Source organism: Cucurbita pepo, chromosome 11, assembly GCF_057944985.1.
Source record: "Cucurbita pepo subsp. pepo isolate OVF chromosome 11, ASM5794498v1, whole genome shotgun sequence".
Taxonomy (NCBI): Eukaryota; Viridiplantae; Streptophyta; class Magnoliopsida; order Cucurbitales; family Cucurbitaceae; genus Cucurbita; species Cucurbita pepo.
The window spans coordinates 14,623,644-14,650,899 of record NC_141808.1 but is presented as its reverse complement, the minus strand read 5'-3'; the positions used below and the strand labels follow the sequence as shown (position 1 = coordinate 14,650,899).

At 34.1% G+C, this 27,256-nt stretch overlaps 3 protein-coding genes and 1 pseudogene across 9 annotated transcripts; 2 read left to right on the top strand and 2 right to left on the bottom strand.

Annotated features, from left to right (window-relative positions):
* The first annotated feature begins 6,208 nt into the window (after positions 1-6,208).
* Positions 6,209-17,007, top strand: ATG18B (autophagy 18 B-like protein). Of its 7 annotated transcripts, XM_087128465.1 has the most exons (12): positions 6,243-6,399; positions 9,628-9,698; positions 9,931-10,004; positions 10,773-10,846; positions 10,964-11,073; positions 12,399-12,490; positions 12,818-12,930; positions 13,375-13,494; positions 13,896-14,041; positions 15,063-15,173; positions 15,465-15,530; positions 16,481-17,007. In XM_087128465.1, exons 4-12 carry the CDS (start codon positions 10,799-10,801, stop codon positions 16,620-16,622), a joined length of 948 nt encoding a protein of 315 aa, XP_086984591.1. In that variant the 5' UTR covers positions 6,243-6,399; positions 9,628-9,698; positions 9,931-10,004; positions 10,773-10,798; the 3' UTR covers positions 16,623-17,007. The 7 variants fall into 7 exon arrangements, with proteins under 7 accessions (XP_023521194.1, XP_086984590.1, XP_086984592.1 ...); XM_023665426.2 differs by lacking the exon at positions 9,628-9,698 and having other exon boundaries at positions 6,209-6,399; XM_087128464.1 differs by lacking the exon at positions 9,628-9,698 and having other exon boundaries at positions 6,211-6,399; positions 15,066-15,173.
* Positions 17,008-18,187: 1,180 nt separating this feature from the next.
* LOC111784884 (uncharacterized) lies at positions 18,188-22,305 on the bottom strand. The gene is made up of 5 exons (XM_087127985.1): positions 22,058-22,305; positions 20,891-21,084; positions 19,074-19,158; positions 18,735-18,800; positions 18,188-18,643 (listed from the first exon to the last, which is right to left on the bottom strand). Exons 1-5 carry the CDS (start codon positions 22,139-22,141, stop codon positions 18,551-18,553), a joined length of 522 nt encoding a protein of 173 aa, XP_086984111.1. The 5' UTR covers positions 22,142-22,305; the 3' UTR covers positions 18,188-18,550.
* LOC111784885 (uncharacterized) lies at positions 19,246-20,884 on the top strand (annotated as a pseudogene).
* Positions 22,306-23,553: 1,248 nt separating the features above from the next.
* On the bottom strand, positions 23,554-27,101 carry TPR1 (Tetratricopeptide repeat (TPR)-like superfamily protein). Its single transcript, XM_023666375.2, has 5 exons — positions 26,741-27,101; positions 25,819-25,998; positions 24,554-24,680; positions 24,308-24,421; positions 23,554-23,948 (listed from the first exon to the last, which is right to left on the bottom strand). The coding sequence occupies exons 1-5, from the start codon at positions 26,993-26,995 to the stop codon at positions 23,833-23,835; spliced, it is 792 nt and encodes a 263-aa protein (XP_023522143.1). The 5' UTR covers positions 26,996-27,101; the 3' UTR covers positions 23,554-23,832.
* Positions 27,102-27,256: the final 155 nt, after the last annotated feature.

The window sequence follows — 27,256 nt, the reverse complement described above, 5'->3', positions numbered from 1 at the left end:
CCATTACAACACAAAAATTCACAGTTACTCAAGAACTCGAAGAAGAGATCGAACAACAATCTTACGTTGGAATACGCAGCAGATCGGAACTTTTCAATACCACCGTGAGGACGAACGTCTTCAATAATGTAACCAAGAGGAGCTTCGTATTGTTGCCTTTTACTACTCTTGCTACTACTACTACTACTGCTCGACTTTTTCTTACCGCCTTTCGCTTCCATTACAACATCCACGCTTCTTCTCTGCAACGAAAACAGAAAAACAGAGATCGAGACAACCAGATTCACAAATCAGAGATTAATCAACATACACACCAAAATACATCAGTTCAAAAATACCTTTCCAGGATGAAAAGAAGCGGAAAAGAGAATCGAAATCAAACACCGCAACTAAAAAGTAATCCTAATCTCAAGTACTTACGAAATCTTCGTCAATGGCGGAATAAATATAGAGAAACACCAGGAATTCCTTGGAAAATTTCCAAACAAAGAAAGATAATTAGTAGAGCCAAGGATCCATGGCTCAGGAACGAGAGATGCAGAAGGCAAGGAGGCTTTGAGCTTTGTGAGGAGGAGATGAAGTTAGAGAGAGGCTATTTATAGCGCCGATGAGGAAGGCGCCCCTAACATTTGTGACGGCGCTACTTGGGAGTGCCCGTATCCGGAAATTTGGGATAGTGGAGGGGCTTTTTTGCAAAATATTCGTCGCACGTGGGGTGTCCACGTGGCAGTGAGAGCTATAGGGTAGAACTTGGCACGTCGAGATTTGCTTGGCCTAAAATCAACGGAAGAAGGAGAAGAAATCTGTAGTTTTCTCTTTTGCATATATACCCCTTTTCAAATTTTATTTCTCAAAATTACCCCAAATAATTTACAAATTTTTATTATTTGCACGATTAAACCATATTTAAATTGATACATTTTATTTATTTATTTATTTTAATAAAGAAATTCTAAGAATAAAATAATTACATTTTAGAAAAATTAAATTAGAGAGAGAAAAGCATTGGAAGAGAATTGCATGGATAAAAATTGACTTCGGGAATTGGGATGATTTCTTTCCTTTAAAAAAAAAAAATTTAAAATTAAAAGGTCTTCTACGACATGTCGACAACAGGCACCTAATCCATCCTTTCCGTTTGTTCCGTTTCCTGCGCGTTACACGTACGTGAAATCAATGCCCCTTATCACGGTCATGGTCGTCCAAGGCGTGTTGTCCATGACCGCATGCCCATGACAAGCCCAACCCTTTATGTCTTTTCATATTCTAGTGTTTTACTCTTGTATTTACAAGAAATATGACGTTTCAGAAATATCATGTCTAGAGCGGCTGTCAGACATGAAATGCCTCTCAGAATGTACTATAGGGGGACACGACTAGTTGTCAACTTCTCCCTACCCAAGGTTATATATTATGAGCCGTTGTTATTTCTCTCTTGCTTGTTTATATCACATCTCTTTCGAAAATCTCTCTCTACCCTCGTTTTCTAAAACCTTCTCTTAAAACCGAGGCCAGAGGCTCGAGCATACGTCGCTTGCCCGTAGGCGATGCAAGAACGAATTGGCTTAGCTCACTTGTCGTTGGAAAGTGAGTGCCGCACAATCGCAAGTCCGCTGTCATCAAAAGTGCGATTGTGACACTCCCAGCCTTCCAATGGCACGTGCCTCCATTTAATTGGAAATTTGTTGAAGAGGATCAAAATCATTTATTTTTAAATTTATAATTCAATTTTTATGACAATTGTCGAAATAATTAAGATATTATTTTTTATATTGAAAAATATATATTTAAATTATTGTTTGTATTGATAATTATCCATCTACTAAAACAAAATAAAATTATAATTATAATAAATACTTTTATAATTTTTTTTTCAAAAAGTAATTATTAAAAAAAGACTAAAAATATTATTTAATGTTTAATACTCTTTTTTTTTCTTTTTGAATTTTGGCCGTATTGCATGAATGTTTGGGTTGGGCGCCTCGTAGCCCCAAAATACGCCGAAAGTTGAGGGATATTAACGTAATATTACATAAAATAATTTTTATTATTATTTTAAAGTTAATTAATAGCAATTTCAATAATAATAAAAAAAAAAGACATAAACTGCAGTATATTACAAAATTTATAGAATGAATACTAATAGAAATTATAGTTTATAAAAATAAATTAAACTAATTTTAAAATTGATTAAAAATTTTAAAAATTTTAAAATTTAAACGAAATAAAATAAGTCTCGAAGTATATTAACCAGAATAATATTTTTAAATAAATTATAAAATTTGTTTTATTTGAGTTCCTAAATCTCGGCTTATTATAAATATTTTATGGTTAAATAAAAAATCATGGCAATGATCTGGATCGAAAACTAAGACCACAACCAAACAAAAAATTTAACGATGTTTTTTTTTGGGATAGTTTTAAAATATTTACGAAAAATAAAAAATAATATTGTAACTTAAAATAATGAACGAGTCAAGATTTTAATGAATTTTTATCTTGTGATCTATCAAATAGTCAAAGTCAACTAAGACAGGATTTGAATAGATTTGACCTATGCTATATTTTATATACTACTATAAAATAAAAGACAGAAATGACAAACATAGTTTAAAAATCTATAAAAAAAATAATTTAAAATTTTTGTCTTGTTTTTAAAATTTTGTTATTTGGTAGTAATTTAATATTGTAAATTAATGGCATCCGCTTCGGCAAATACTCAGCATCCACTTGGCAATTTAATTATTAGGATGAGATTTTAAGATAGGATCTATTCTATTGGTATTATTTTGTTTTTTTTTTTAATTGGTCTCTTATTTTCTTTGTCCTTGTCTTATATTTGATAAATCTACAATTTTTAAATTAATTTTGAAATTTAATATTTACACAATTTAACTTAATAATGTGGGGTGAAAGTCGGGAATGATCATAGGTTTATAATAACAAAGGAATACTCTCTCCATTGGTAATGAGGCTCTCTGGGAAGCCCAAAACAAAGTTACAAGAGTTTATGCTCAAAGTGGACAATATCATACCATTGTGGAGAGTCGTGTTCATCTAACATGGTATCAAAGTCATGCCCTAAACTTAGCCATGTCAATAGGATACTCAAATGTCGAACAAAGAACTCCAAAAAGAAAAAGGAGTCGAGGCTCCTCAAAGGCATAGTAAAAAATGACTAAGACTCCAAAAGAAAAGAAGTCGAGCCTCGATTAAGGGAGAGGCGTACTTTGTTCGTCGAGACAAGTAAATTATGAGTTTCATTCTTCTTTTTTTTTTTGCAAGGATTGGGTTACCCATAGGTAATTTTTACCCTTTTTTTTTTTTTAAATAGTTAATTTAAAATATGTATTGAAAATATATTTAGACTAAATGGGACGGGGACAGGGAATATAAACCCGTCCTCGGCTCTATTTATCTAATTAGAAAAAAATGTACCTCACTCCCTCTCTCACTTTCCGTCTAAACGGTAAATTTTCTCTCCATTTAGGGCGAGTCTCCACGAGTAAAATAGACATCTCTACATCACTAGATTATAATTTTATTAGATAAATCGAAAAAAAAAATAAGATTAAATAAAAAGTTAACATAAAATAATAATAATAGTTATTATTATTATAAAAAAAACTAGTTTCAAAATTAATTTTACAATAAAAAATATTTTTAGGAATATAATTTATTCAATCATTAAATAATCAAAGTGGATAATTTATTCAATCATTATTTTCATAGTTGACATTCGTATTTATAATATAATATTTTTCATTTTCATTCACTAACTATATAAAATTTAAGAGATATTATAATTATAATTACCATTGGCTTTTTAATATATTAATTTAATTTCTTTTAATGGAAAATGGTAATTTTTTTATTACAATAATAAACCAATAAAAAATAGACATTAAAAATTTTCCAAAATTAAATTATTTAATAAAATCGAAGTAAGTAAAAAGTTATTTGTCATTATCTATTTAATTATTGTATTTAAATAAGTTTTATACAAATCTAAAAATGATGTATTTACCATTTTAAAATAAAAAGTTATTCGTTGGAGGTTACGTTTACGTGAACGTGAAAAAAAGGATAAAATGATAATTGACGATTTTTTTAAGATAATAGTTTTTTTGTAGGTTTGGGTCTCGAGATTTCTTGAAGATGCACCGTAGACAACTCCTCCATGTTGTGACTGTGGAGGTAAGGCTATCATTGCTCGATAAAGGTAGAAGCGGGGTCATCGAGGCTTATATGTGTTGAGTGTGCCGTTGAAAGGACTCGAGAGGCTTGTTGTGGTCTTTATTGACCTAGCCTCCGACACGACAACCAGTCTAATTTTGTAATAAAAAAATTATATTTCCATAAATATAATTACAAAGGGAAAACCCAATCCATACTTGGATAAGGACATGGGACATGCAATAATATAAGAATTATTAGATTTGGGAAATTATTAAAAGCCAACATATCAACATAAAGTGACAAATTTAAATTTAATATACACTTTTTTGTAAAGGAAATAATTGAATATTATTGATTTTAGTGACTTTTAAAAAAAATTATAAATAGTTATTTTAATTATTAAAAAAAAAAAAAAAAAAAACTTATATTTTGAACAAAATAAAAATTTAGAAACTAAAATAAAACACTATAAAATTTAAGAGAAAAAATAAAATAATTATTAAATTTTTCGTCATTATAAACAGATACCACAGGTAAGTTAATTGAGAGATCCTTGATTTGAGAGGGGAACAAAACATTCCTTATTGTGAGGCTGTGGCCATGGGAGGTATCTGTCCCTGTTAAACGCGTTTTAAAATCGTGAGGTTGACGACGATACGTAACAAACCAAAGTGGACAATATCTGACATCCGCTAGTGGTGGGCTTAAGTTGTTACGTCAATAAAGTTCCGCTATTGATTATACATGGTCGTAAGACCTTAGGTTTTATATCTGTAGGGTACAAGCATCAAATCTGAGTTATACGAGATACCACCACTATATCATCCAATTTAATGTTTTTTTGTTTTTTTTTACTGCAAACAATGAACCGATATCAACTCGAAAGTCAAATCTTTCATTCACTGTTTAGACTTCTAAAAGTAGATTAAGTTCGGTTGTTTTGAACGATTTTTTTTTATCTCGTTCCAAAACAAGTGGTTAAAATATGTAGCTACGTATACTTTCACTTGCTCGGTTCGCTTGTGTTTATATTTACTTCCATGCCAAAATGACAAGGTCTCGGGACTCCTGCTTTTGGTATGGATTATACTTTTTTTTGCAACCATGGGAGTGTTGATTTATTCTTGATGAGAGGTCGAGCCAATATGACCTACTCGAACAATTGTCCTACTTGATCAAATTGATTAGCTTCGATACTGTAACAGCCTAAGCCCATCGCTAGTAGATATTGTCTTCAACCACTCTTATAAAGAATGTTTCGTTCTCCTCCCTAATCGATGTGGGATCTCACAATCCGACCCCTTTCGGGGCACAACGTCCTCACTGGCACTCGTTTCCTTCTCCAATCGATGTGGGACCCCCAAAATCCACCCTGAAGCCTAAGCTCATCGCTATCGGATATTGTCTGCAACACACCCTTATAAACAATGCTTCGTGTTTTCCTCCCCAACTGATGTGGGATCTCACAATCCACCCCCTACAAGACCCAGTGTCCTCATTGACAATCATTTCGTTCTTCAATCGATGTGGAACCCCCCAAATCCACCCCCTTCGGAATCCAGCGTTCTCGCTAGCACTCGTTCCATTCTCCAATCGATGTGGGACCCCCAATCCACCTTCTTTCGGGAACCAACGTCCCTGCTGACACATCACCTCGTGTCCACCCCCTTCGGGGCACAACCTCCTCACTGGGACATTGCTCGGTGTCTGGCTCTAATACCATTTGTAATGGCTTAAGCCCACCGTTAGAGGATTTTGTCCTCTCCGGGCTTTCCTTTCGAGCTTTCACTCAAGGTTTTAAAGCGTGTATGCTAGGGAGAGATTCCACCCGTGAATGTTTGGTTCTTCTCCCCGACCGACGTGGAATCTCATATATAACGGGCAAGTAACCTAATTCCGATTGCTTATTTGTGCAACTATAAAAAAATTTAGTTAGCACAAACACACAACCGGTCGATCCGGTAATTTCACCTTGATGACTATGCAAGTATAAGGGATTTTAAAATTTGGATTTACAATTTTCCCAAAAGAGACCCAATTACGCTACAAGTCTACCGTCTTACGACCTGCAACTTTTTTGCTTCAGAATAGACAAACATCCGTTTCCATGGATTCCCGTCTCTGAGCTTCGATTCTCTCTCTCTCTCTCTCTCCCCCTCTCATGGCCAATCAACCATCTTCTTATCCAATTCTCTGCGCCTCCTTCAATCAGGACGCTAGGTATGTTCCTCCTTCTCTTTCTGTGTGTATCGAATATGGTCTGATCATTCTTTTTTGTTTAGGATCATTCTCTGATTGTAACTACTGCGAAACGAATTTGATCGAATTATATGTAATCTGGAGGCGTGATTACTGGTGAAGCATATGGAGAGTAGTGCTTTTATGTTAGTTAGATAATTCTGTTTGTGTGGAGTTTTGTGAATTATCTGCTGATGTAGGTGTGGATTTTGTATTATCGGAGCCTTTGAATTGATTTGAACTTGTATGAGTAGGTTGGTTTTGAGTAACGTTTGATTTAGTGTGTGGGGAAGAATTTCAAAGAGGTTTTAGGGACGTGGTTAACTGAATTTATGCTAATGTGAAGAGTTTGAGCATGGGCGACTTTTTTCGTTCATAATTATTCATCTTGTTTCAAGTATCTGTCGAAGACTTCAAAAAAAGTTGTAGAGTTAGAGCTTAAGCCTTAAAAGAGAAAGCTGCAACTTAGCATCAAGTGCTCCAACTTACCTATGAAAGTCCATAGGAAGAATCTACTTGATTCACAAGATGCATGAGAAATTGTTGGCGGAGGCTATATAGAACTAGAAAATGAAGTGGTCTTAAACAAGCCTAAGTGAAGTTCTACAACATATTAGTGAGAAAGATCCGAAGGCTTTCATCTAAGCCATCCAATTATTGTCAATGCAAAATTTGACAAAAATTCTGTTACATCTACTACCCAAACAAGTTTGATAAACTTTGTTGGCTTCTTTTAAAGATATCTATCGAGTTAAGAAAGTTTCCTCTGAAATTAAGTGGAGATTGTCAAGTGTTGTACGAGGAGGAGTTTGAATCAAATTCGCACACACACATCTGAGTGTCATTTTTTTTACCCTACTATATTTGTATATCTAGAAAACTCGTTGGGTATTGAATTGAAGGTAGGTTCCCACCAAGTTTGAACTCATTCTCTTTAAGCCCTTCACATTTTTTATTGGCCCCAATAGTCAATAGGTCAAACCATGGGGTTAAATAATTTCAAATCATGGTACATAGTTATGATGCAAATCATACTTCCATTCCTTTCATGACATATGTATGCGTACTCCCTGGGCCTGACTACAGGCTAGTGCACGCTCATCATGGTGTATGCTTCTGTAGTAATCATGCTGGGAAGTATTCCAATGCTTGTGACATGCACGCTCATCATGGTGTATGCTTCTGTAGTAATCATGCTGGGAAGTATTCCAATGCTTGTGACATACAACATGCATGAGGTCTCATAGTTTCATATCATGACAGATAGTAGAGGAAATGGGGGAGAAGTGGAGGAAATAGGGAAATTGAGGTGTATATGTGTGTGTGTTTATATATTCTTTCTTTTTTTTTTTTTTCCATTGGACTATAACAAATTATTGGTATACTTTGCAAGCTCTTATTAATTAAAAAATCAAATAGTCAACTAAAAAACATTTTCAATCAATGTTGTAGTTAGAGAGATAAATATCATAGCCATGAAAAGGACTGTTGAGGTTGAGATCACGGTAAAAGGTTACGATCCTAGTGATTTTAGAGGTTGAGTAGAGAGAATTTTGGCTAAAGAGAACTTGATAGAGGCAGTTTTCTCTTATGCTCATCTTGTAAAGGCATAATCATTCAAGGCCATATGAGACTAAATGATGATAGAAGGTATGATAAAAATCATGTTGAATATTTTAATTGCCATAAATTTTGCCATATTCTTGGAAGGCAAGATTAAAATTAAAGAAAATGTTAGTTATGTTGAGGCAGTAAGAACGCCCAGTCTACTTTTCTTTTGGCATGGAAAGTTAGAGTGACATGTGAGAACATTTATGATACTTTGATAGTATTGCATGCAATAATAGGTAAGCAAGCAAATCACTATTCATTTAACTTATAAATCTATTGGTAGATATCATGTCTGGCAACTTTTCTGTCCTTATTAAAGTAAGACCGAGAAGTAAGATCCTTGTTTCTAGAGGCCTTAGAAAATGTAATCCGTTATTTCCTTCTCTCTTTATTTTAGAGGTGGATATTCATAGCATATTGGTTTCTACTGGAGTGGAGAGAGGGAGTATTGAGACATCTATTTGCAAATGATTTTTGATCTAAGATGGAAAGATCCTTTGTTAATCTGAACAGCTTTTTGTTCTTTGAATTCATGTCGACTTCAGAATAACAGAGGAAAAGGTTTCAATTATTGGTATTAACTGCAAGTCCTCCAAACGGAATATTTTGGAAAATGTTGGTGACAGAAAATAATATTGTTGATTTGTTTAGCGAACTAACTGAACTGATGTACATCTATACTGATTCAACAGAGTTGAGTCAAGATAGTGAAAAATGAAGATTTGCCTCTTAATATGCTAATATGGAGAAACATTATATAGAATATACTTAAGAGAGGCGATGAGAAAGTAAGGGGCATGAATTTGTTTCTTTTATACAAGGAAGATATGATTTCCAAGCAACAAAGAGATGAATACAGGTGCTATAAATGCATTACGATATATGAGGGTTGGACACAAGATTCCCTCAACATAGTGTAGATATAAAACCAATTTGAAGATGTGTATCCTCATTAAGCCAAGTCCATGCATTCCGCAAATATAGGGCCTTACCTTATTTATATATATATATATATATATATATATATATATATATATATATATATATATATATATAGAGAGAGAGAGAGAGAGAGAGAGAGAGAGAGAGAGAGAGAGAGAGAGCCTTACCTGAAATTTCCAAAAAAAAAAAAAAGAACGTAGGAAATCAACTTAAATATGGTTTATCTTAGATGCATTCTACACCATGTATGAATTTTGGATTCATGTACTTATGAGTTTTATTGTGAATAATATAGTGATACACGTATATATGGTTCAAACTCATAACATTTGAGTTATTATTATAGGAGTCCAGATTTTCTTTGAAGTCTGTTAGGAGTACTATTAGGATATTAAAGGTATATTAATAATTAGTTATGGAGGTAGTTATGGGTTTGGTTATAAATAGGGAAGTGAGGAAGGTGAGAGTTAAGCATTTGATGAGTGAATTATTAGGGCTTGGGAGAGATCTCAAGAGGAGGGTGCAAGTATCTTGAATTACTTGGTTATTTTGTAATTTCTTCATTGACATTGCAATACAGTTATCTTTGGTGTTTTATTATAGTTTCTGTGTTCGGATTTCTAACAAAGTCCTACAAATATGTTGGTTTATGTTTAGTTGAAGCAAGTATGTGAAGAAGAAAAACGGAGAAAGTTCAAAGTTGAAAGTTGAGAGACTTGGTGAACCAAGTGTGTGTTAAGTACAGAGTTCAAAGCCTAGTGACATTGTTTTTTCTCACTTATACCTATCTCGGCCTTTTGGCTAAACATCAATTATGTGACATTGTTTTTACTCGGTTATTTTTTTTGTCTCAATATCCTCTACAAGTGATCACCCCATGCTTTGAAGAATTAGAAGCAAATAATAATAAATAAATAAATAGATAAAAATCTAAGATATTGGTTTGGTTGAAATTGGCAGTTTATTTGCAATAGGCACAAGAGATGGTTTCCGAATTTTTGATTCCAATAACGGAAGGCTCTGCTATGAACGAGGTATGCTTTTGAACTAATCTTTCTTCTTCTTCTTCTTCTATTTTTTATTTTATAATTTTGATTTTGTCAGCAAAGCTGCTTTAATGATGAATCAAATAACAAATAGTAATAATAATGAAAAACTTGAACGATTTTTTTTTATAAAAAAATTGGATTGTGCTATATATTTCCCATGTGCTTATCTAAAATGACTAGGTATGCAACATACTCTGGCTTGGTAATTTTTGTGGTAAGATACTCAGACTTATTGATTGAAGTGGAGTTCTTGCTGGACCCTCGATTTGTCCTGACAAATGCCAATTTTTTTTTTTTTTTTTTTCATTATAGATTTAGTTCAGAGATGTTTATAGATAACTCCGAAAAATAATGATGAAGTATTTGTATGGAATCGTTTTCATGCACAAAACATGTTTACAGCCAAATGAAGTGTTACTATTAAGGCATGGAATCAGAAAGGTTGCAAGTTTGCAAAATAATTTAGTTCTCGGTATCTTTTCTCTATGTTTTACACATATAAGTAAACAGATGGGCACATTATTCGATTTTGTGTTCAGGTAAAAATAAATTTGATTTTTCTTTAACGAGTTGTTATCTATTGTCAGTAGACTCTTTGTTTTTGCAATCAAGTTCACAATTTTTTATTTATATAAGAATGAACTTGAAAATTTTGATTTATGTTGATTTTTTACTTTTTAGTATTTGGAAGTATGAAGCTCTTGAGTTCACCTTCTGTGTTTGATCTAAAAATTTCACGTTCTTTCTTGCTAGCTCTTGGTGCATTCAATATTGTTGAGATGCTGTTTAGCTCTAATCTTGTTGCCATTGTTGGAGCTGGTGAACAGGTGATTTGGAAGTTGATTATAGCTACAATTCAATAATTATCTATTGTAACATGCGGTATCTCACATTTTATGCATCTGGTTGCTAATTAAATTATATTTTTCCTTGATTGTTCACAGCCATCTTTATCTCCACGTCGTCTTTGCTTGTTTAATACAATGAGTGGAAATGCCCTTAGAGAACTGAATTTCTTAACTTCTATTCTAGCTGTTCGCATGAATAGGAAAAGGTAAAGGAAAAAAAATCTAGCTATTTAAGATGCATTATTTTTAAAAGATGGTAATGATGTCTAATGTTTGATTTATTTATTTTTTATTTTTTTCAAGAAACTCACATTTCCATTATTATATGGTAAACTCAAATTTTTATTATATTTTATATCATATAAATTTGTTTTATTATGGAACTGCTGATGTTGGTAACTTGAACAAATTGGTCTAAGAGGTAGCTTGTATGCTTATTGGTAGTTGACAGAATTTTAAAAATGAACTTGAGAAATGAAGCTAGGCTAGATGATGTGAATCGTAATAATTGACCCACACGTCTCAGAGATTTTTGACATTTCCTTATTTATGTTGACCATTGACTATTTTACCTACCTTTCAAATCTAGTCCCTAGGTATCAAGCCCGTTTAATCCAAGAAACCATCTTTCTATTATTTAATTTAAGGGTGTAAGATGTTTTTGACATTTTGGTTATCATCTTTCTCCTACAATTAGCTTTTGAGCAATATCCTGTAATTTCCTTTTTGTTGGCTTCAATTCTTGGGTTTAGTTCGTGTTTTCCTTCTTTTTGGTTGTCCATGCGTCCTTCTTGATTGAAGTGGCTAAAATATTTAAACAACCTTCAACTTGGCTAAATGAGGTTTTGCAATTTTCCTCCACCTGAAGTTAGTTTTTTATGTCTTTTAGACTCTTTCTTCTAGTTGGAAATCGAATTTTAGTGGCCTATTATTGAAAGAAAAAAAGAGTGCCCATCTTTTAAGCAAAACTAAAATCATCAAACATACTTGATTTACTAGAAGGAAGTTAGTTTTTGGAAATGGTGGCTGCATTAGACCCTTCCTTTTTCAGAGAAGAGGAATTCATTCGTCTAGACCATTAACAGACTGAACTTTACAATCATCGGTAGCTTTTATTTTCAAGTAAGGTTGAGAATAATTGTGTCAGTTTTTGAAATAGTAATCTGGTATCTATGGTGTGAAAAGAATGCAAGAATTTTCAGGGACGTTTTGTCATCTTTTGATAGCTTTTTGGATTTTATTTTCTTTTATGCATTCTGCTGGTGCAAGCATAAGCACCTTTTTTGAGATTATTCTTTCATCTTTGATTTCAATTAGCAAGATTTTTTGCAACTCATCCATAGGTGTCGGGAATCTTTTATGCTTCCTTCATTTCATTTATCAATCGAATGTGTTTCTCCTCTCAAAAAAAGTTATTTTCATAAATATAATAGGAACTTATATTTTATTTATTTATTTATTATTATTTTTTTTTTGTATTTCTACCAGTCTTTTAAGCTGTACTGACTCTATGATTGGATGGAAAATGCAGACTTATTGTACTACTGCAAGATAAGACCTACATATATGACATAAATAGTCTCACAATCTTGGACACGATTGATACAGTACCAAATTTGAAAGGTCAGGTTGGTATATATTCCTGTTTGTACTTGCTATGTCTTGCATAATATGTTCGTGCTAGAGAGTTTTGGCAAAGTTTCTTGCATTTCTTTACATTGCTGTTCTATTCAAGAACTGTCATTTGCTCATTCCAGTGCTTGAACTTGGTAAAGAACTTTTAACTGTCATTTTTATATTTTTATGGTTCATTACTGCCATAAACACAGTCTACTTGCTTAATAAGTTGACCCAAATCTTACATGCTTTATAAGTTGGGTTTTGATTCTGATGTGTGAGTAACAAAATCTTGTTGACTGAGGGTTCTTTTCCAAAAATTAAAATTCTTAGGAATCTCTGCATTCTCCCCCAGTTTGGATGGTTGCTTCTTAGCTCTTCCAGCCAGCATCACTAAGGGATCTCTGTTGCTGTACAATGTCATGGAGCTTCAGTTACACTGCGAGGTTTGGGCTTTAACTTTCCTTGTTTTTGGGAAGGAAGAAAAAGATATAGGATAAAATTATAAATTGTTGTCCAACATGATCTGTACTTTTTAGAAATTGTCATGGTTTTTTTTTTTGGAATAAAGAAATTCCATGGTTAGTAATGCAAGGTTTGTAGATCCTAATGAAATGTGCATCTGTGAGAGTGGCTAAAATTGCACACACTCGTTTAGGAAGATCTGGGAACAGGCATCATCTAGTCTGTACTGTGACACTCTTAGTAACAATCAAACATTATTGACGGTTTCAGTTTTTTTATCTTTCCAATACTCGTGATTTGGGTTCTATTTATTGACCATGACCTTAAATGACAATAATTTATGCAATTTATCCTTTTTAATTGACTACATTTATTTTTTAATCCATTGTAATTTTAGCTTATTGTTTGCGGAAATTTAATTGCAGATAGATGCTCATCTTGCACCGCTGGCCACAATGGTCCTTTCTTCAAATGGGATGTACATAGCAACAGCATCAGAACAAGGAACTATGATTAGAGTGCATCTGGTATCGGAAGCAACTAAGGTGGAAAAAGTCTCTCTACATTTATATTGGTTATTTTCTACCCACCATGTGAGATGCTTTGATGTTATTAAAATCATGATCATAAATGGGTTTTTACCATCCTATCCAAAACTTCTCCTACGGTTTTTGGACTGGTCAGAACAACTATACTTATCTGCCTGGGAAATTTATTGGAGCAAAATTGGTTTCTTATTGATAGCATTGAATGTTAAGACTACACCTTTTGAGACATTGAAAACTATTGATACTTGCGCATTTGTTGATTAGTCGAGCTTATTCATCTTGAAAGCAGTGAATTGCTTTTTGGTTTTGTCAGTCTGTCTCTTTGAATCTTTGGTTTTCGTCGTTTTTTCTTTTCATTTTCCTTCTTTAGATGGTACCTAACTCAAAATTTTTGGCAGTCATATAGTTTCCGGAGAGGATCATATCCATCAACTATATTTTCATTGTCCTTTGGGCAATGTTCTCAAGTTCCGGAAATTCTGGTGGCAACTAGTTCCTCTGGTTCTGTTCATGTTTTTCCTCTGGGATTTGCTATAAACCAAAGGTGACTGCATCTGTTTTTTCTGTTCAGAGATTTAGGAAGGATAAATAATCTTTTTACGCAATGTCGTATGGGTATTTAATCATGCTTGTCGGATTCTTTAATTGACAATCCTTACGTCTAGGTTTTAGTTTTAGGTGCATCTGTTCTGCTTCATGGGTACTCGGGTGAACCATCAATATGCATTATTCACCATGTTCCTGATATTTGTATTTCCTAATCTTTCAAACACTGACACACCTTTGATTCTTTCTTTATTACTTCATTCTTTTTTATATTTCATCACAGAACTTTAAGGTAGTCGACAATATATAATTTTTCAGTCTGTTGGATCTTTAACCCGATAATGAAGTGCAAGATAGATTTCCCCATATTTTCTAGGGACTAGAAATAATGAAAGAAAAGAAACTGTAATGTCATAGAACGTTAGATGAAAAGAATTGTGAAGTAATGATTACAATTTTCATGCATTGGCAGAAATTCGACTCCTGAAATCTAATGACGTTTGGGTGGGGTTATGTCAACTAAGAAATGTAGATATGAGCACACTGTAATCAATATGTACTCAAAATATAGTATTTTAATTTAAAAATGTATCACTTTCATACATCTATGTAATTTAATATTTTTTTAGTTTTTTTAAAAAAATTGTCTACTATAATGCATCTTGGCATGTACATCATGGGGGGAAATTTTAGACTTCCTATTCCTAATCATATGGGGTGTTCAGATCGTGTTTGTGTTTTGTATATATTCAGTGCAGATATTTTGTTCTGTAGTATCTTGCTTCTAGAATGCATCTCAGCTTACTAAAGTAATTCAAAGCCCTTAAGTTTTTCCAATACTCAAATCTTCCCTCTTTCTTTCTGTAAGATCTTCATGTTATTTCATAAACATGGAAGTGATTCACTATCTTTCATCATTTTTTAGCAATAAATTTTATGCTATGGAGATTTCAGGGATGATCTGATTGTCCCTCTGCTGATTAGCTTAATCTTATCTGGTTCCTTTACTGTTGAGGCAGCAGAAGATCAGGTGGCTTTCTTGGATCGATAATGCTCGACTCCATAAGTGATGCACTGGATCCAGCGCACCATCACATTGTTCATAATGCTGTACCAGCAGGAATTAAAAGGTATGACATGTTAATTGAGATAATTTTCTGTAATATCCAATCATTCTTTCAAGTCAGCAAAGTTCTACACCTCCCCCCCACCCACAACAGGAGAACAAAAAAGAAGAAGAATGAAGTCGATTGTATCCACAAGCTTTTTGATTGTTTAAGCTCATTCAATAACTTCTTTGACACGGCATTTGTAGCCTTCTTTTACAGAATCATCCTAGTGTGCAGAAGATTCTTAGCTTTTGCTAAAAAAATCCCAATTTAGCAACTTTGCTATCAAGCTTATGAAGTGTTGTTTTGCAGCTATGCAGTGATACGCAAGGTTGACAGGGTTGCCGATACTTCTAGTTCTGAAATTGTAGCTTGCAGGTGAGTTGTTTATAATTCGTGATTTGCTAGCCTCGAGTGCTCCCCGTTCTGCAACTTTTCCTTCCATTTTCTTCAAACGTGTTTCCAGATCATGTACAAATGGGCGTTACAAAAGGCTTAACACAAAAAAATTAATGTCAAGAAAAAGAAAAAAAAACTCCAATTGTTGAGAATAAGAGAAAAGATAACCACAAGGAGAAAGATAGAACGCCTGATGAAATGGTCTTCCTAGAATAAGTTCCTTAATTCCCACCAAGTGAAACCCATTTGATTAGGCGAGGGCTCATTATAATCCCAAGTCATAGAGCATCATACTCCTAAGAGAACTGCCACTTCAATTTTGCAAACAAGGTTCGTAACAGCCCAAGCCCACCGCTAACAGATGTTGTCCTCTTTGGGCTTTCCCTTTCGGGCTTCCCCCCAAGATTTTTAAAACGCGTCTGCTAAGGAGAGGCTTCTACACCCTTATAAAGAATGCTTCATTCTCCTCCCCAATCGACGTGGAATCTCACAAGGCTACATAATCTCCAAATTTACAAGCTAGTATTCCATCCTATGACACCTTCTACCGGAAATCCCACAGGTTCCTTTCCACCTTAGCACCAATGACTAACTAATAAAGAAATCCTAAATCAAAGACGATTGCCTTTTTTGTGAATGCCAAGCAGTTTGCATGTAGGTAGTTTCCCTGCAATGAATAGCTCACCTTGCATCCTAGAAACTATAGGCTTGTTGATTGCTTACAAAAATTGTTTCTGGTCTTTCAAATGAAACCATATTTCAATTGTGATAAGTTCTGAAAATTAAGGTCAACGAGTATTTGAAATCATGATTCAGTAGAATCTGATTTTTGACCCATAAACAAACTCAGAGAAGTAACTTCTAGACAATACTTGTGTTGTCTAGAAATGAGCAAGTTCTTTCTCATTTAATTTTGGATCTTGATACAGGGCCACACTAGCAATCATAACCTACAATGGTTACTTCCAGGAGTACAACTTAAGTCTCAGTAACCAGAACGAGTTCTCGAGAAGTTTGGACTGTGAATTCAATCTCTTGACTGCGATCGCCAATAACGACGTTAGGTTATGAGTTCGTTTGCTCCATGGAAGCCAAGAAAGTTCATTTACTTTCAGAAAGGTTATCCATTACGACCTTAAATGCTTCCAGTCAACCAACCTATTGAAGAAAATAAAAAACTCCCTCACTTTTATTTTATGGCACAAATGGTAGGCAGTTCCGTAAATAGAAAAAGAAAATACAACCGTAGAATTTGGGGAGTTTGTTAATTAGAGTCACTATAGTCATGCCATGAAGTCTGTAAATTAAAAATCAAATTTGCCCTTTATTATTTTCGCTAAGTTATTGATTATTTTATGTTCTTCCACCATTTCCTACTTAAATGACTCATTTGTGGTGTTACTGAAATCTTGTTCAAAATTGTTCATAAATTGTAATATGCTTGAGTTTTTTTTTTTTTTTCTTTTTTTCTTTTTTTCTTTTTTTCTTTTCAAATTAATATACAACTACTCAAAAAGTGTAGATGTAATTTAAATTAGAAAAAGAAAATAAATTTATACAAAATTTCAAGGTTGCATCGATCATTTTTATAACTCCGACCAATTTAGACCTTTCACGTGTATAAGACTTTTTTAAAATGTAAAAAGTAATGTTAATTGTAAAGAAATGAAATAACCAAACAAAGGAGCGATCTATTATCTTCAAGTTATTTAGAAAGCATTGTGTTTTTTTTTTATTGAAGTAATTTTGAACGTAAAAATAGTTAAAAACCACTAACAAATATTCTAATGACCAACGTTCATAATTTAAATTTATAGAATTAAAGTTTATAGAAGTACAAATTGATACGAATTTTAAAGTTTATAAAAGTTCAAATTGATACGAATTTTAAAGTTTATAGAAGTACAAATTGATACGAAAGTTTATAGAAGTACAAATTGATACGAATTTTAAAGTTTATATAAGTACAAATTGATACAAATTTTAAAGTTATTAAGTACAAATTGATACTTTGCTCTTTTAATTCAAATTAAAAGTTTGAATAACTCTGCAAAAGGCAAAAAAAAAATATTTTTAGTGGCCATCTTTCAAAATTTTCATAATGTGTAATTAGATAAACACATGATTTTGAAAAGAAAAAAAAGCTTGATTAATGCTCTTCGTAATGTGCTTATTCGTTAGAAAACATATTTTCCGAAAATCATCCCAAATCTAACCCCCTTAAGGTTCAAAAGCCCTTTCAAAAATAACTCCAACAAAATCAAATGGTCCCTGCAATTTGAGTGGAATCTTAAGAAGCCTAACCTCCTTTATTCAAGAGCATAAAGCCTTGTCTACCTGTGCTAAATAACAAAATCAAATTATAATCTCATATCTTTTGGAGAGCGGGGCGAACGGAGCCACAACCGAGTTGTCACCTCCATAACGATTAATTTCAAAGGAAAGGAAGCAAATGCTAAAGGTAGGCTGGTTGTAACCGCTTAAGTTCACTGCCAGCAGATATTATAATCTTTGGGCTTTCCCTTTTGGGTTTTCCCTCCGTTTTAAAACCCGTTTGTTAGGGAGAGATTTCCACACCCTTATAAAGAATGTTTTCTTCTCCTCCCTAACCGATGTGGGAGCTCTAGATGGTCAAATATCAAGGAACCAAAACTTGGAATTGGGAAGCAAAAATGTGTAGAAACAAATTTAAAAGAGATTAAAACTATTGCTTTGATATCCCTCTCCTAGATCTGTCTGTTCTAAAGGAAACCAAAGCAGCAAAAGTTGTGTACCTGTGATGTCATTTTGAAAGAGGAAACAGGGACTTCTAAAAGCTCAGTTGACAGAATGGAGGTTACAGTGATATACTTCTGCCCCTTATTCTCCTGTTATAATTAGTCAGAAAAATACACAAACTAACTTCAAATGGTACCTATAACTTGACTGTGTCTGCTGTCCATCTGCTCAAATTTGCATCTCATTACTTAAGTTGATTCCGTTTAATTTTGAAGAGAAGATTATCTATTCTTGGTTTTCATAAACTTCACTCTTGAAGCTTTCTTCTCCATCTTTTCCCTCTTCTTGCGAGTCTTCTCATCCTCAGGTTCATCCTAAACGACACACGAGTACACGCCTAAATGAAAAGAGAAAACCGGGCCGTTTTTAAAATACAGGAAATCTTGTTTGGTGAGGATAGATTACCTCTGAACCGTGCGACAATAAACTCTTAATTAAACCAGAAGATTTGTATACCCCAAATGCTGGAATCTGCAGAGCAACAGAAAAATGAACATCAAACAGAGTTAGATGTGCCTATTTTAACTTGTTGGTCGCCCGACGAAGTATTTTGAACTTTCTAGCAGATGCATGAACACTTGTTAATATAGGTAATAATGAAAATAATGTTTAGATGTACAATTAAAGTCATTTCAGAAAGATATATCAATGACATTATTTCACACCCAAATATCAGGGTTGTTCCTAGGCTATATATTACACTAAATATGTCCAAGTTCAATTTCAAAAGTATTTGGACCTTACCACAAGGTAGGTGTACCAAAACTTCCCAGAGAGGATTGACATTATTTGCACAAAGCTCGTAATGTAGATCACGTCATGCATGTAGCTGCAAAGAACAAGGCAACCCATCAAAGATGTTTCAATTACTTATTGAAATGCCAAGAAACTGTTTATGGATGGAAGCCTCCGAGACCAGTTCTGTCAATCCAATTCTCACTACGGCAGTGGTAACTGTTCTAGGTGAATCTTTCACTCAATGTCAGTGCCGTGAGGTTTCAAAGAACTTGTAGCCATATGAACATATCGGTTCATAATTGATCTAACTTTGAAGTCAATTACTTTATCTGTCTAATAAAAAAACAAAACTCATTTTGCTATAATGAGATTTTCCAAGTTGGAATCCCAAAGAAATTACCAAAGCACATAAGAAACAACAAGTTACGAGATAAATGGCCTTAAATGCGACCCAGCCTGCATTACATTGTATTTCAGTCATTGAACTTCCTGCCCTTCTTTCAGAGGAAAAGACAGTGCTACTTGAAAATGTAACACATTTTCAATTCAGAGATAAAGTTAAATTTAGCTATGTTTACAACACTGACTATTTGTCATCTTAAAAACTAGAATCGCCTGATTGAAATAAGTTTAACTCAATCTCTATAGTATCCCAAGTCCCACCAACCTCCTACAGAACCTCTTAATTTTATGTACGGTCAAAAGACGTTAGCAATGGATTTATTGTCGCTTTGAGGATGTAACTAACACATCAATTGATCAAAAGTAATCAGTGGAGCAGTGCCATGTCCAAAAAAAAAAAAAAAAAAAAAATTAACCCAATACCATTTAAGTTTCAAGCTTGCTTGGATGTCTGTATCTAATTTGGAATTTTCTCAAGGAAGAAAATTGAAAAATGACCCAGTAAAGCGATAGACCAAACAACCGTGGCATTCATGTGCATTGCCCTTATCCAGACTTATTAAGCCAAATGACAAGTATACTAAATATCAATTTACAATGCTATAAATGAAAATCAATAAGTCATGAAATCCAGGAGGAAAAGGAAATTATATCCAGAGAGTGAACTGAAATAGAAGAATATGCCGCAGTTGTATATCAGTGAATCAAGCCATCAATTGCTGGGCATGAGCATCCCTAGCAACATCTCCGCCATGTCATACAAGCTAGTAGGGAAAGCAAACCCTCTGAAGCAACCCAAGGTTGAGAAGAAAGATTATAACGAGGTTGATATGGCCAAAATTCAAAAGATGAAGGAAGAGGAAAGACGCTCAGGGAGTTTAAAGCAAAGGCCCAACAGAAGGGGACCTTTGGAGATGCTAGGCTTAAGAAGAGTGGGACGAAATGAGAATTCCGTCGTACTTGAGCTGAAATTGCAGACGTCTGAAGTCTTTTTAATCAATTGATTGTGTGACATGTTATCCTCGGTGAATCAGTGAATCCGATTAGCACATCACTATTCACCTCCATTTCAAGCATTTAATACTGAATTTTGGGATGACAACCAGAAAAAATAGCTTCATGTTATCCTCGGTGAATCAATGAATCCGATTATCAAATCACTAATCACTTCCATTTCAAGCATTTAATACTGAATTTTGGGATGACAACCAGAAAAACATAGCTTCATCTTCCAAAAGAAATTTGATCCACAGTGAACAATATCATACCAAGTCTTAGCAAGTTTCAGAGCTACGGTTCATTTAAACTTGGGTTACAGAACAATTAGGTCTGTATTCAACAATTATACTCTATATCAAGAAGACAAAAACATGCATGAAACTGACATGTAATGACATACATTAAGAAGACAGAGGACATACCCACAAATTCCACCAGTCCTCATATCAAACCCACCATCTAGAAGTTCACCGTCATCACCATATGTTGGGTCTGCCATTTTGGCAAGTTGGTTGTAAGGAATAAAATAAGCTGCGGATGTGACAATCAGACCAACCCAGTGTTTCCAAGTGAAACTTGAATGAAAAATCAGCATTCGAACCAAGATATAGATAACCTGCACAAACAAGTTACACACAGTAAACAGCATAACACTGAAGTCATACCAGTTCCACTAAGCCACACGGGCGCTCCTACGCTTTACGAATCATGGTTACGGTAAAAATAAATGATATGATGAAGCATCGGGATATGCTCAGAAGGGTGCTTATTCCTTTGACAACTCTTCGGATCAAAATTAGTAATCCAGAACAAGAATTTACCATACTAAACAAACTCTGAACTTAGTGCATGAAACATAAAAAATCTAAACTAATTCTCCATCCTTCAACTTTTGGTCATCTCATATTGCTCTGAAGAAATCACAAAAGATCTTCCTCGACATTACATTCATAAGTTTCTCGTGCACATTTGTTGATACCTGTCAGACTTTAATTTACAATAGTCTGATTTGGAGAACATACATTTGGGGATTTTTGCCCAAGAGAAAAAAATAAACATATAAAAACTATGATCATTTTTTTGTTTCCAACAGAATCAAAGTATTAGAAATTGATATGTTAAATTAAAACTTTGAGCAGATGGACATAGGACGTAACAGTTTGTTGTTTGTTTATGAAACATGCACCACATCCTACAATTATTTCCTGCTCGGAATTCCAAGTCAATTTAAGAAAACGAAACATAAGGTGCGAAGAACAAACAAAAATCGATCGATTTTGATTATTTCGAGAAGGAGCTCCAGAAAATTTTATAACAAGAATATTCAATTATCAACATTACGACACAGTCAATTGTTGCTTCGCTATGAAAAACAACATCATTTGACTTCCAGCCGGAATTCCAAGTCAAATCTCTAAAAGAAAAACACATGATCCAAAGGAAAAATCGATTGATTTTGACTACTTCAGGTTAAAACTCCAGAAATCTTCGAACAAGTAAAGTCAAGCATGAACATGAATACTAAATCACTAAGGACGGATGTAAGAATGAAGAAAATTGAAGAGAAACTATCGAATAGAAGTGCGTACGTTACAGGCTATGATGAGACGACGGAGATTCGCCATATGACGAGCGTTCTCTTCCTTGCGCTTCTTTGCTCCTTGGTTTGCCATCTATGTCAGCTCGATTTGGAAATTGTTCGGTGAAATTGCAGCAAAATCTTGCTCAGTTATGGCTGGGAATCTGAATGATCCGAAGAGGAGGAAAGAACAATGAGGCCTCTGATTTCGGCTTCGCGTGTAAACCGGGGGTGGTCGAATCCCAATCTGCTATTAAGAAAAAAAATGAAATAAAATTTTTAAGAAATTATTTAAAAAAAAAAATAAATAAAATTAAAAAAAAAACCTTCAAATTATATATAAATAATAATAATATAATAATAATAATCCTAACTTACTTTCGTTCAAATTAGATCTTTTATAAAAATAAAAATAAAATAATGTTTGGTTCAAAAATACTCCTTAAACTTTCTAAAATTACATTAGTACCCTTACCTTTTAAATAAAAAAAAGATTCGTCTCCGTTCATTGTTTCCATCTATATCCTAATACTTTCCTATTAAGGTAATATAGGTTATATAGCAATAAAAAATAATAATAATAATAATAGTCGAGTTATCCGTTGACTTTTTATGACCTAAATATTTTAACAATGTTCGAGGTTAGAAATTGAGTTTGTGTTAATGTGCATTTTGGGTTTAATATATAAAAAAAATTGACACGTTAAAATTTGAGTCATAATTTTGAGGACAATTCTGTAGCAATGAATTGTTGATTTTTATTTTTATTTTTTAGTTTAGATTAGGGTATTTGTCATGATTAGGTAAAAAAAAGTCTATCATTGTAGATGATATTCCTTTTTAGGTCGTTGTTTTAAAAAATAATCATATTAGTTAGCTTTTACCGTTGTGAAATGAAATATTTTGTGATGAATTTAATCGGTTTAGGTTTAGAAAAGTAGAGATGTCCATTTTATTTATAGAGATGTCCGAAAGGGAAGACGGGAAATTAAGGAGGGATTGGAAAACATTTTTCGGGACAGTATTATATTCCCTATCCCTGTTCTTGCCCAATTCCCGCATAAACAAGCCGGGACAGTATTATATTCTCTATCTCCATCCTTGCCCAATTCCCGCATAAACAAACCGAGACAATCTATCACCGTCCTAGCCCAATTCCCGCATAAACGAGCTGAAACAGTATTGTATTCTCTATCCTCGTCCTTGCCCCATTCCCTCGGCCGCTTAAATGTATTTTCTGTCTATATTAAAAAAAATGTTATTGGGAAGAAAGTCAATTTTGTCCCAATTTAACAAGATGAATCAATTTTTACCCAACACTTTGATGGAATGTGTACATAGAAATTAATCTCTTAAACTTACAAGTGCTGTAATTTTAAAAATTTTATTCCATTTCTGCTAATTCATCTTATATTTTAAACAAATAGAGAGGTAAAATCTCTAAGAATTCATTAATGTCAATTAAGTCAAGATTTGCACTAATTAAACTTAGTTAATGCACTTCACTGAAACTCACAAATCACCCTTGAACTAAACAAATCAGCAAAGTCTACAATCATAAGGTACAACCAACAAATAAAGCAGCATGCAGGGGAAACACAGCAGCAATTTGCCATCTGAAAGATCAAGTAAACTATACCCCCAAATTTTAACACTACCATCAATTATATTCATTAAATCCTGGAATGAACAACGCCCGGTACAAACGGGTATCGATTTTTATTCTTTTTCCGTATACTATTCTCTTACCATCGTCGTCGTAAATACAAATCGGGTAAAGCCAAGCTATTGTTGGAATGAAATCGAATAGGAACCAGTATTTGGGTCTTTGACAGCCTTGAAGTTGTCCACGCTCATGCCAAAACGACCCAACAAAGAATTGCCCATGTCTTTTAACTTTCCTGCTCAAACAGAAGCATTGCAAATTCACGAATAGGGTCAAAAAATATCGACTTGGAAGACGAAGTAATTGTTCGAACGACATCCAATGTGTATTCACTCGTCTAGATGCACAAAATGCAGTAATTACGAGTTTAAAGTTTGTTTAACATAAAGATTATATATGTAAAAAAGTTAGAATGAAAAAACTCGATTGGCTCTGCCATGGTTCTTTGTTAGCGCGTAGCAACATCCATCGAGAAATAACGACTACTTCGCATGCATGTGACTAATCTTTGAACGGTAGGGAAGCAGATTCTAAAACAAAGAATAATGAAATACGATACTGAAAAGACTTTTAAAACAGTATAATGCTGCGTACCAATCATCTCTTCTTTCATCTTTTCTCGTTTTTGTTCGGCTAATGGTTCAAGGCGACGGATGGCCTTCTTAGCTTGGTCATTTGACGAGTCCAATTCCAATATCTTTTTCATATCTGTAAATAGATAAGATATATGTTGGAAGGAAGATTAATACAACAGTTCCAGAACAAAATGGAAAGCTCTAAACAAAACAACTGCAGGCAAGATTGACCATTTTAAGGTAACATAAGCAAAGCAAAGTTTACCATGAATGGCCTCCTCAAAGTGTTCAAGCTTCTCGTGAGCCTCTCCTCTTCTAGACAAAGCTTTGACATATGCAGGATTGATTTCAATTGCCTTTGAGCATGCTTTGATCGTCTCATCATATTTTTCCTTAAAACAAATTATGTTCAAGATAATCACTACGTGATACAAACATACATTATCCTGCTGATGAGAAGAAAAAATGCATGTGGAATTAAAGCAAAACCTCACAAGAAAGGTCTAGATTCAATCCATCTTAATTGAAAAATGGAAGCAATCAGACCAAAATAATGTTTAGCGAACAAATTAAGTTCACAAGACAGCCAAAATTCAGATGCATTAACTAAGAAGTTAAAATATACATGCATAAAATTAATGTTTAGTGACAAAGGAGAAATTTGAGGCATGTGAACAGAACAAATTAATCCTCAAAGCCTTGGCTTTTTGAAGGATCATAATTTTCATGCGATAGCCCTCCCGACTTCAGTTTATTTATGTATTTATTTTTAATGGGTTCAACTTAGATATTGAAATCATTAATGCCGAGCGTAGACGAGGCTTCTACTTGAAATTGGGCAAAAGTATTCCAAAAGACCTCCCCAAGTCAAAAAATCACAGAGTAATTATAAAATATTTGTCCATCATCCCCCAAGAAGAAGCAGCTAACAGTATCCTAGAAATAATAGTAGCTTATATCTATCCCGATTAAGAGTTTTCAACTCCTTTCTAGCCCGAAGACTAGGCATTAATCGGCAAAGTCCAGAGATCCTACACAACGAGTTTGAAAGAATGACCACATGATATCAGAAAAAATGAATCTTTCACATGGAGAGGTGATTTCAAATTTGTACTTTCAGGTCATTCAAAAGCTTCTGTTTCCAATTTAAAAGAGGGAGGAGGAGAGAAAGCAACAGCACATCCCCCAAATTATTCAAGGTCTTCACAAAATTGCACATGTTCCTATATTTATGAATGGAAATTTCAATAAATCACCATCTTTCTGGGTTGGTGATTATTGAAGCCACTCATAATAGCCTCAAGATTAACAAAAACTGAAATTGGGACTAACAACAGCATCCGTGTAGAAATTAAGCATGCTAACGTAAGATCGCATAGATCATTAAAATTGGACGTGTAACCCTCTAGTGACATTCGTGAAGACATAAAAAATATGAATATGGCTGTAATGCATAAAAAAAAATGGAGAAAAATATATAAACAAGATAACACAAGGCAGTCTTTTTCATTTCAGATCGAGAAAACATACTAGTTTCAGAAAACACACGCCACGGTTTGCATGGCATATGGACCGTAACTCCACTGCAGAGGGCATGTCCGGAGCAATGTTCAAAGCACGATCATACTCCATTATTGCTTCCTCATATTTCCCTTCTCCAAACAGTTTATTGCCCGCCAACTTTGCATTATTTGCTTCAGCCAAGGCTTTCTGCCAGATATGTAATAGAAGGATTCAGATCCACACGACTCAAGAAAAAATGAACCAAGAAAATTTTAAGCTTGCATGAAGGACGAACATATCATGTCAGTAACAAAATTTTAATAGCTTAGATATCCATTTACCAATTACTTATTTCTAGATAAAAGAGACCTGTTTCTCATAATTAGAGGAAAATAATCAACGAGAGCTGTATAAGAATCATGTCGGTAGGTCATGTCATCCCAACCAACAATGAAAATCAAGATCCTAAACAAATCACAAGCTGTCCAACAGTTCCCTTGGCTCCATCAAAATATCCACAACTTAAAATTCCCTACAATCCGAAATTCTTTGAGAACGGGTTTTTCTTCTCGCACACGAAAACACAAATCAACTGTCCGTGATATCAAGATCAAAGCGATATGAAGACAATTCATTTGCATACATTCATCAATACTCATTCAAACATTTCAATGTGGAACCAAAATCGTCAGCAGAGTAAATGATCCAATCGTCGAACATCATTACGGTCCAGGTTAAGAGCTGTAGGCAACTTCAAACAAAATTGAAATTGGAGAAGGGGAAAAACAACACATGAACTACTTTAAAGTTAAAATGGATACCGGAGAAATTGAATCATTAATGTTGTCGCCGATAATGCTGATCGCAGAAAGCAAAAGAAACCAATCGCCAAGCAAAAAAAAAAAAAAAAAACAAACAGCACTAAACAGAGCTCAAAGGAGGGAAAGACCTCTTTAATCTCATCTTCACTGAGCGCGGCAATTTGTTCCTCGTGTTCTGGATGTTGTTCAGGATGCTGTTGATTCTCATCACCACTATCACCAAGCTCCCCATCGCTGGCAGTCTCGTAGCCATCGGAAGGTTCTTTGCTCGCACTAGATGTTGACGGAACACCGCTTGAATCCATCGTTTTTTGGGTTGATGCAGAGGCCTTCGGAGGACTGGGAACTTCGTCCTCGGATTCCTCCATTTCTATCCGAACCATTTTCACCCACGAATCAACAAAATTCTAAGATTTTGGAACGATTTGGTTCTCAGATTCTGGGTTTTAGGGAGAGAAGACGAGACTCTGCGTTTATAAATTTGTTGCAAGAAACGAAGACATTTTCATTCCAGAAGCCTCTTTATAGATTCTTTTTGGACTTTGGGCCTTTCAGTGTTCTTCATAATATTGGGCTGAGTTAGGCCCAATTTTACTTTTTCTGGGCCGTGTTCTTTAATAGTATATTGGGCTGAGTTAGGCCCA